Source organism: Xyrauchen texanus, chromosome 30 (assembly GCF_025860055.1).
Source record: "Xyrauchen texanus isolate HMW12.3.18 chromosome 30, RBS_HiC_50CHRs, whole genome shotgun sequence".
Lineage (NCBI taxonomy): Eukaryota > Metazoa > Chordata > Actinopteri > Cypriniformes > Catostomidae > Xyrauchen > Xyrauchen texanus.
Window position 1 is genome coordinate 13246297 of NC_068305.1, and position 10717 is coordinate 13257013.

Here is a 10717-nt window from a genome sequence, read left to right on the forward strand (position 1 = left end):
TTTCACTGGGAAACTGCAGCCAAACGTGAAATTAATCATGTCAATTCGTTTTTCAAAAATATTGCCACGATCACTTTATGTTCATGAGACCACATTGCCCTTTTAAGTGATATCCATCAGGTAGTAGGTACATTTTATGAGTAGTGGTCAGCTTTACAACAGGCCATGGCTTTAGAAAATGTGATCACAGATAAAATGTACTACTGGTAAAACTAAGTCATCATTCTAAATAGACAAGGAATCAGTTCTCTTACCTCTGAAAATGAACAGTCTGCAGTGGAGAGTGTTTTATATAACCTGCAGCAGTGCTCAATGCATCATATATTGAACAAAACGTACAATATATTAAAATATGAATCAAAATCACTCAGAATGCAGACTGTTATTTTATTATATCCAGGTATGTGGTTACAGTCAAATGATACTGAACAGTAAAAATCCCTCACAACATCATAACTTCTCTTGGCACCGTCTTGCCTGCACTCGACTCCAGTATCTTAGAGGAGACGGATGACATGAGCTCCGCTGTCTTCACTCCTATTGGTAGTCCCTCCCGAATGTCACTCATCATTTGCATAAAGTAAAACTTTTCTCAACTTTGGCGTGTCGTTCGCCATGCCCACATCTTGTTGCCAACGATCGTTGTCGCTCGTTGCTGGCCTTGTGAACGAGGCTCTGCTCAACCTCATTTTCTTCTAAACACATATCCTTTTTTTCTGTGGAGCACTAAAGGAGAATTTTGGAAGAATCTTCACGCAGCTCTTCCCATTCAATGGCATTTCTTTGTGACCATAGCTGTTTAGTACCAAAAAGGACAAAAAGCGCCATAAAAGTATCATTTAAGTATTCCAAATGAATTGCGCATTAAATTCCAAGTCTTTTGAAGCCTTATGTTGACTTTGTGTGAGAACAGACCTAAAAGTTGGCCAAGAATAAAAAAAAAAAATGGTACATTATATTTGGTTACATGTGAAAACAGATGTTGTTTTGACCAGTTTTGAATCTGGACTTTAATCTAGGCTTGACGTGAAGATTATCAGTGAATAATGACTTGAATTTCAGCCTGTTTCTTTCTTCAGAAGACTTAAAAAATAATAGATAAAAACCCATGAACTAGGCATTTTAATTTGTAATCTGTCACTGTTATTGCGTTAACATTCAGAAAATGCTTTTGAAAAAATGATAAGTTATGAACTTTTTCACATTTGCCATTTCATTTTAATGATGGCAATTTTACCTCAAGATTGTAGTGAAAAAGGAATGTCATATCAGCAAATGCATTTAAATTGACTAAATTGAATATTTATTTATTTTAGCACATTCTTTTGCAGACACTTTTTGAAAATTAATTGGTTATCATTTTTATAACTTAATTTACTTATTTAAAATCAGCACAAAATCAGCTCCACACTTGAATTGTGTTTTTTGTCCAACATTTCTACTTTTTGTGTTCTGCAGAAAAATATCCACATACAGCTTTCGAATGACATCATGGTGAGTAATTACAGACCAAATTTTATTTTTTGGTTGAACTTGTCCTTTAAATGAATGAAAATTCTCTCATCATTTACTTACCCTCATGCCATCTGCTTAACATAAACAAAGATTTTTAGAAGAATATCGCAGCTCTGTTGGTCCATACAATGCAAGTGAATGGTGGCCAAAACTTCTAAGCAACAAAATGTATATTAAGGCATCATAAAAGTAATCTATTCAACTCCAGTGGTTAAATCCATGTCTTCAGAAGTGATATGATAGGTGTTGGTGAAAAACAGATGAATATTGAAGTCCTTTTTTACTATAAATTCTCCTCTCTGTCCAGTAGGTGGCGATATGCACGAATAATGCAAATAGGCTAAAACAAAAGATGAAGAATGTGGAAGTACATGTGAAACTTGAGATTTGACTTAAATATTTTTTTATTTCTCAAACATACCTATAATATCGCTACTGAAGACATGGATTTAACCACTGAATTTAACCAGTATGGATTAGTTTTATGCTGCCTGTATGTGCTTTTTGGAGTTTCAAAGTTCTAGCCACCACTCACTTGCTTTGAATAGACCTACAGCGCGCAAATATATTCTCAAAATCTTTCAGCAGAAGAGAAAAAGTCATACACATCTGGGATGGCATGAGGGTGAGTAAATGATGAGAGAAATTTATTTCAGAATTTTTACATTTCTGAATGGTAGACTTATCTATCTACACATGTCTCTGCCAATCGGTTGTTCATTATTCCCAGCGCACCAATCCCTTCAGAGAACTCATTGTGCGGCGAGCTAGACCCTAATTGGTGAGGATGCCCATTGGCCATCTCTGACAGCTGCTTCTGCATGATGGCTAGATTAACTTTATTAGCTGCCAGAAAGTCCTTCATGGAGATCATCTCTCCAGACATTCGGCGTCCATCCACCTCACTATCATTGACTGCATCGGTCTCGATGGAGTTGTCATGATGGGTTCTCAGGTGCCCAGGTGCCACCATGTTCCTCCGTGGATGACGGTTCCTTCGGCCTGGGCACCGGCAAGGAGTCTCCAGCCTCTGCAGAAGCCAGTTGAGAACTTGTTTAATAATGATGGAGATTACGTTGAACAGCGAGTAGATGCAACACACCCCAGTTAGGATAAAAAGGAAGTTTCCCACCCTATAGGCAGCCTGTGCCTTGTACATCTCACACTGGTTGCTCACCATGTCCCCAAAGCCGATGGTGCTGAAGGCCACGAAACAGAAATAGAGGGAGTCTAGGTAGTTCCAACCCTCCGCTGCGGAATACAATGCAGATGCGCAGCAGGAGACCAAGATGGCGGCGACTCCTAAGATGAGCATCACGCAGTACACCGAAGGCTTCCAGCCTGCCAAGCTGTCTGTGCGGCGCTCTCTGCAGCTAGTAGAGGAGTGCTGGCAGTTTTGAGGTGGCCCGGCTCTGCGATGTTCTCTACGCTCATGGCAGAACTTCAGGGCGAATGCGATCGTGGTGATAACACGTTCCAGGAAGAGATTAAAGAACAAAATAGTGGCTGCACAACCAATGAGCCCATAAAAGATCAGGAAAATCTTGCCTGCGATAGTGACAGGTGTTGTCATCCCAAAACCTGCGCCAAACACACAGAAACATTGAAGATGTTACATTTCAACACATTTCTAGAAATTACCAACTCTATCACAACAAGCAGCAAGCCTTGTATTTTTTATTACCAGTAGCATGATATAAAACACTGGCTAGAATAAGAAAGTGTTCTATTTGATTCTTACCACATTGCCACTTTACAGCGCCATACATTATTTTGTAATTATTATGTATGCCACATTTATGACCTCATATTAAATGTATAGTTCACCAAAAAATGAAAATTCTCTCATCAATTACTCACCCTCATGCCATCTAAGATGTGACTTTTTTTTCTGCTGAAGGCAAATTAAGATTTTAGAAGATTATCTCAGCTCTGTAGGTCCTCACAATGCAAGTGAATGGTGACCAGAACGTTTAAGCTCCAAAAAGCACATAAAGGCAGCATAAAAGTAATCCATAAGACTCCAGTGGTTAAATCTATATATTCAGAAGCGATATGATAGATGTGGATGAGAAACAGATACATTTTTTAATCCTTTTTCTCCCCCCCTTGCCAGTAGGTGGCGATACGCACTAGGGATGTGAATCGGCAAAAACAAAAGAAGAATGTGAAAGTTAAAGTGGAAATATTAAAATAATTTTATATTAATCTGTTTCTCATCCACACACATCATATCACTTCTGATTACAGATTTAACCACTGGAGTCGTATGATTTTTATGCTGCCTTTATTTGCTTTTTTGAGCTTCAAAGTTCTGGTCACAATTCACTTGCATTGAATGAACCTACAAAATTTTTATTTGTGTTTTGCTGAAGAAACAAAGTCATACACATCTGGGATGGCATGATGGTGATAAATGATGAGTGAACTATCCCTTTAATTGAAAAACTACATGGAACATTTGTAGTCATATTTTTCACTGCAAAACCACTTAAACTTAAATAGTGAAGGTAAAAAGGTGATTGAAATTTGTAACATGACCTAGGATATACACACTTTCCCTTATACATTCGTATACATTATAACCTAAAATCTTGATGGTAATAATTACAAAAATATCCATTGACACATTGTGCGTCAACTACCCCTTTGTTATTTACTTACATTTATCAATTAAATATTCATTAATGTAATATTTTCATTTCTTGTCACATTCAACATGGTTGAAGCTATAATTTCCTCAACATACTGTACCTCCTTAATTCTTTAAGCAATATTTGCATTGTGTTTTGACATATGCTATATAGGCATAAAAAAGATCATGTTTGACATAGCAGATCATGTGTGTTGTCCCTACTAATAAATACCATCCAACTACTATGGACCTTTTATATGTTGCAGAACTACAAATGGATTAGCACCTCCAGCTGCTGTGCTATGTCATATTGCAGCAGGAATCTGGGTTGGGACTAATTAGAAACTGAGATTTGATTGTCCCTTAATGAGCGGCATGTGCACCAAATCCCTCATAAACCCCCTCCAATCACCTCTACCATTCAGACAGCACCACTTTGCCCTCTGCTCAAACCACTGGAAACAGGTTGCTATTGGTGACGGCCAGCTTATCTCTGATGTTTTGTGTGTGTGTGTGTGTGTGTGTTTTTATAATGATTTTTTAATAAGAGAATTTTATTTTAATTATCTCTACAAGAGCGAGAGTTAACACTGTAACATCTACTGGCATATTTCTCAAGATATTTTCCCACTATGCAGCTAGTCTATATTTTCAAGAACAGAAAACCGAGGTTGTAGTGGGCCCACCATTTGTGTACCTCAGTTGAAAACTAGATTTGTCAGACCAGGCGATGTTTATCCAATCGTCTACTGTCCAGTTTTGGTGAGCCTGTGCCCACTGCAGCCTCAGTTTCCTGTTGTTAGCTGACAGAAGTGGTACCCTGAGGGGTCTTCTGCTGCTGCGGCCCATCCGCCTCAATGTCCAACGTGTTGTACATTCAGAAATGCTTTTATGCATATAAATGTTATAATGTGTGTTTATTTAGGTTACTGCCATCTTCCTGTCAGCTTGGATGAGTCTGGCCAGTCTTCTTTGACCTCTGTAATGAACAAGCCATTTCCATCCACAGAACTGCTGCTCACTGGTTGTTTTTTGTTTTTAGCACCATTCTCTTTCTAGAGATTGTTATGTGTGTAAATCCAAGGAAATCAGCAGTTACAGAAATACTCAAAGAAGCCCGTCTGGCACCAACAATCATGCTATGGTCTAAAACACTGAGATCACATTTTTCCCCATTCTGATGGTTGATGTGAAAATTAACTGAAGCTCCTGACCTGTATCTGCATGAATTTATGCACAGCATTGCTGCCACATGATTGGCTGATTATATATCTGCTTGAATAATAGATGTACAGGTGTATACTAAAGTGGCCAGTGAGTTTAAATCATGATTTAGGGCAATTTAATGATTTTGATTTAAGAATGAATAAATGTTTCTATTACGCATTTATAACATGCAAATAAAAACATTCACTTTTTGGCAAGTATTGCATGAAAGTCTCTATTTTTTCATATTCTTATAAACCACATATCAATGATTTACAATGCATTTGTAAATGACTTAGAAGTCATTAATGAATCCCTTTATAAACCTTTAACAACCTGAACATTAATGTAAAGAGAAACACTAAAATAAGGTTCCATTTGTTAACATTAGCTAATGCATTAGATGTAATGAACTAAAAATGGGCAATATGCGTTTTACAGAATTTATTAATCTTTGTTAATGTTAATTTATCAAAATTGTTAATTGTTAGTTCATAGTGCCTTTAAGAGGCATTCAGCAGTTCTCTAGCTAGCGTTAGCATCGCTCTTCTTTGTGTACTTTAAGTACCAATGTTACAGTGGTGTTAGACGCTATACTGCCATCTTTCGACGTGGATCAGCATGATCGTCTCTGCTGCCCCCGTCAGCTTTGTAATATCATTTGTATCTGGACAATGTCTGTGTTTGAGGTGATTTGTGAAGTTATTTATTACTCCTATAAAATAATGGTTTTGCCTAAAAACAAACATCAGAAATCAAGCGAATATGCTTCTGTTGTTAAGGATAGATTATTCTTGAGACTGTCTATGTTTCACGTTATTTCTAAAGACAGTTATGACCTTTATTAGAGAACTGCTTAGTGTAACATAAACCTCAATTATCTAGCGATACAGAATGTTATGGTAAATGAAATAATATACTGTAATTGTTTTTGATGATTAAATTTAGCATGTCCTCTTTAGCAATGAATTCTTTATTTGAAGAACTTGTTTTATTTCCAATCAAACCAATTTCATGGTTTACACAAAATCCACAACAATCGCTGTGCCAAGCTACTACACGAATGAAGACGTATACCATTTCATAGAGGTGGAGGTAGATGGGCCCCCTTTTCTATAGCTGTGATAACAAAGATAATTACACATTGCTTTCTGGTTGCATTTGTAAACACCATTGAAGACTGTCCATTACATACATTGACAACACATGTCATTTAAAAATTTTTTAAGGAAACTTGAATGAGTTTTTTGTAAATTCCTCTGATACTGTTTTAGAGGGTGGTCTAAACAATTAATAATGTCTTATCTATCCAACAAAAAAGAAGCAACCTCTGCATCACTACTCAGGTTTTGAGGTTTTATACACACTGTACAGCTATCTCTCAGCTGGCAACCATTACACTCACCCCCCTAAACCTTGCTCCCATCCGGGTCACGGCACCATTGTGACACTTCTGTTCTACCCGCTCCGTACGGCACACTCGAACAGGAATCTCCTGCATGGGAGGCGGGTGGACTAACAAGGAGGCTAAAGCCTCTAGTGTCAGTCGCTAGTGCACCTCTTGAGGTCAGGTGAGTGAGTTTTTATACACATTGCACAAGTGTCTATCAGCTGGCCACCATTACATAAGCATAGCCAAGAATATCTACACAGGCAGCAGCCAATGAACATGAGGATACGTCATTAAGTGAAACACTGCAGGTCATGTGATTTCAACATGGCAAAACACATTGTAGGGGTGACCCGCGCTATGTAGAATAAAACACTTTTTTATAGAGAACTATTATCAGTACAGTATTCATCTCATGTGAGTGTACACCATTCAGATCAAACTTCACAAAAACACAATTCATTCTTTAATGTGTAAAACTTTTTAAATTAACCCAAAATGACTGAATATATATATATATATACACACACAACAGTTGGTTCCGGTCCTTGAATCTGATTGGACGAGAGACGTTCCATGTGCACTGATGGCCTGACATCATCAGCACCTGGACACTTCACTGTGTGTATATCACTCCGCTTGTGTTCTGCTGTTCTACACTAACGTGTAAGAGCAGTGCATATGTGTTAAGAGCTAATGTAGGCTATGTGTCTCTTTTTACCTCTCTTGCGCACCGGTTACCATGAAATAGAGAGGAATACCCCGCTTTGACGGCTATTTTACCACTGAGAAAGCTGACCTTCAGAAAGCTGACAGCATCTTTGCTTGGGAGTGGCAACAGGTGATCGCACACGCTCCAGCTCTCTCTCTCTCTCTCTCTCTCTCTCTCTCTCTCTCTCTCTCACACACACACACACCCATCCTTGTTTGTCCAATAACTCGTTAGAAACAGCACAAGCCATGATACTATTTCTGAAGAGAAATTTTGACATGAATTACTAACAAAGGCTTGGACGCTTCATTTGTTTTGAACCAGCAACAGCAGATTCTGATCGGTCGCGTAATAAAGTAGTTCCATGCACAAATGCTCTTTTTATGACCATCCTTAGTTTTTCCTAATTATTTTAAATGTACTTGTTCATTGAACTGTTGAATATAAGCAATATCACACTCGCAATCGTGCTATATGGTCCTACATCAGCACTGCTGTGATTACCTGTGTCACTCAGCACTGATGTAGGACCATATCACACTCTTGCTCATGTGATTTTTCTTAAATTAGGCTATATATATATATATTAGTAGCCTATGTGTTGAAATTAACATTAATCAAGATTAATAAATGGTGTAAAAGTATCGTTCATTGTTCATGTTAATAAATATATGTATCTCTTGTTATCAAATGGAACCTTATTAAAACAGATTCATGACGCTAAAATAAACTTCTTCATGTTCTCTGTGTGTTTTCCGCGCACTGCCAGATAAAACAGACTGCATGGAAATAAGATCTGATGCATTTCATATTCATATTACCCCTGTTGGAAAAACAAATCTGACATGCAGTAAATTGATTAAACTTTGTTTATGCTGATGCTAAACGCGAAATGCGCACGGAGGGTTTCAACAGATGAAACTAAAATAAAAATAACAAGATGATTTTCTGATAGAATTGAAATGCTACAAATAGAGATGTTCGATTGCTTGTACGGAATCACTTAAATCAGATGTTAAACTACTACTGATGTGTACTAAACCGCTGCACCGATGATATCATAATCATTTGCATTATAATATGAGTTTAGTGCACTTCATTTGGTTTTATTCTGTTAACACCACCTAAATAGCACCATTAACCTGTTTTACCATTTTACACGGTGCTTATGCTGACTAAAATCTCTAAAACAGACCACAGGAGTTATAGGCTAATGTTGTAATGTGCGCGTTTTTGTCTTAATAAGACGTTAAGTCATGGGATTATTTCACTATTATCTTGATAACGACATCTGTTTCATGCGTCTCACCTATGGTTGAAACCACCGTTCCGACAAAATAAAAAGCCCCCGTAAAATCCCATCGAGGTCTGGATGCGTCCACCCGGATCCCGGCCACATTGGCCTCCTCATAGTTCCTCAGAAAGTTCTTCAGGTCGTCTTGACTCAGGTTGTGCTTCTGGGTGAACTGCTCGATCCTCTGACTCCATCTCTCTTTGGCGAGCTTCTCTTTCGGGTGCTCCAGGGCTGAAAACACCGCTGCCCCACATAACAGGTAAACGATGATCAGCAAAGCCAGCATGATAAATCTGGCATTATCTTCATTCAGGGGACCAATGCAATGGCAGCAGCATCCACCCCGGCAAGCCATTATTAATCGGAATATTATAGCAACAGATGCGGGTAAACCACCACATTGTCTCCAGGTTATCATGGATCATGCATGTTTCTGCTCAGTCCAAAAAGTCTGCATCCGGATATTTCATGCATGCTAAATTAACAAGCTGGTGCAAACGACGCGATATTGTACTCGAAATGACCAGTTTGTTCTGGAAAACTTCTCCCAACATGATGCTTTTCCTCTCCAGTGCAGCGGTGGGCTGTCTGACCCCAACCTCTCCAAGAGCGCGCGTGGATCGAGCTCAGCGCGTGATTGAGTTGGCGCCGTCAGATCAGACCACAGGTGTCTACCACATCGTGTTGGCATGGAGCGTTAGGCGTGTTTGCAATCTTTGATCAGATTGCGCTCTGGGAATGCATCATTGCGATCAATTGTGTTTGATCTTTTGGATCTGGTTGGGAAATCTTCAGCATTTGTTCTGGAATGTCCAGAAACGCGTTCTGTAAATGTTACCGTTTGAAGAGGGAAACGAAAATGCATTATGCATTTAAGACAGATAGACAGACAGCCAAACAGAGAGCACGAATATTTGTAGATCTGGACCTAAACTGTCCAATCGATCGGTTTAAACATTGCACAGATGTATCGCGTTATTTTTAGCGCTTACAACGCGCTCGTCCAGAGAAAGTTTCCAGGACCTTGGAGAGCTCATTTGCTTTGCCAGTTGCGTGCCTGTTCGAAATCTGTAGACTATGTATTCATTAAAAAACAGTATTACTTCTGACAGATAAAGAAGCCAAAAGTAGAGCATCTTTATCAAGTTCAAGTGCATTTCAAACGAGTTTTAATGGTGCGATATTGAGGTGGTGCATGTGCATTTTAACGATTTCATTTAAACAATATTTTGGTATTAAAAAGTCCAAGGTATAATTACGTTTTAGTGCGCAATTATTTTCTTGTTTTATTTGATATGTTGCTTTCTGTACTCCTTTAATGTGTTTACAACTTAAAATTCAGCTCTAATATGCAACATGATCACACAGGAATTCGGCGTGTTGGTTCCGAAAGTTTCGGTACCCTAGGATCGGCTACATTATGCGGACTCACCGACAGGCGCCATTTCCTATCAAACATTTTGGTACCTGCACACTTGAATTCATACATGGGTTCACTTTAAATCTCTTTAACCTCATTACAGGTAGCTACACTGTTAAAAGGTTAGTTCACCCAAAAATATAAATGTAAAAAAAAGTACAATGTAAATTTACTCACCCTCATGCATCCCAGATGTGTATGACTTTCTTTCTTCTGCAGAACACAATCAAAGGATTTTAGAAGAATTTCTCAAGTCTTTAGATCCACACAATGTAAGTGAATGGGTGCCAATATTTTGAAGCTCCAAAGTCCATGTAAGGAAAAAATAAAAGTACTCTAGATGACTCTGGTGGTTTAATACATGTCTTCTGAAGCAATCTGAAAGGTGCGGGTGAGAAACAGATCAATATTTAAGTTCTTTTTTTACTATAAATTCACCTCCCTGCCCAGTCAATCTCCGCTTTACTTTCACTTCCTCATTCTCCTTCATTTTTGGTGATTTACATCCTTCTTACACGCATATAAAATGACTTAAATACTGTTCT

General features: G+C 38.3%; 1 protein-coding gene across 1 annotated transcript; it reads right to left on the reverse strand.

Annotated features, from left to right (window-relative positions):
- Positions 1-2197: 2197 nt before the first annotated feature.
- LOC127623729 (potassium channel subfamily K member 13-like) lies at positions 2198-9107 on the reverse strand. The gene is made up of 2 exons (XM_052098209.1): positions 8768-9107; positions 2198-3096 (listed from the first exon to the last, which is right to left on the reverse strand). The coding sequence occupies exons 1-2, from the start codon at positions 9105-9107 to the stop codon at positions 2198-2200; spliced, it is 1239 nt and encodes a 412-aa protein (XP_051954169.1).
- Between the last annotated feature and the right edge of the window lie 1610 nt (positions 9108-10717).

Coding starts and splice junctions, on each gene's coding strand:
- LOC127623729 (XM_052098209.1), bottom strand. CDS start 9,107: ATGGCTTGCCGGGGTGGATGCTGCTGCCATTGCATTGGTCCCCTGAAT. Junction 3,097..8,767: donor AACGGTGGTTTCAACCATAG/GTGAGACGCATG, acceptor TGTTTGGCGCAG/GTTTTGGGATGACAACACCT.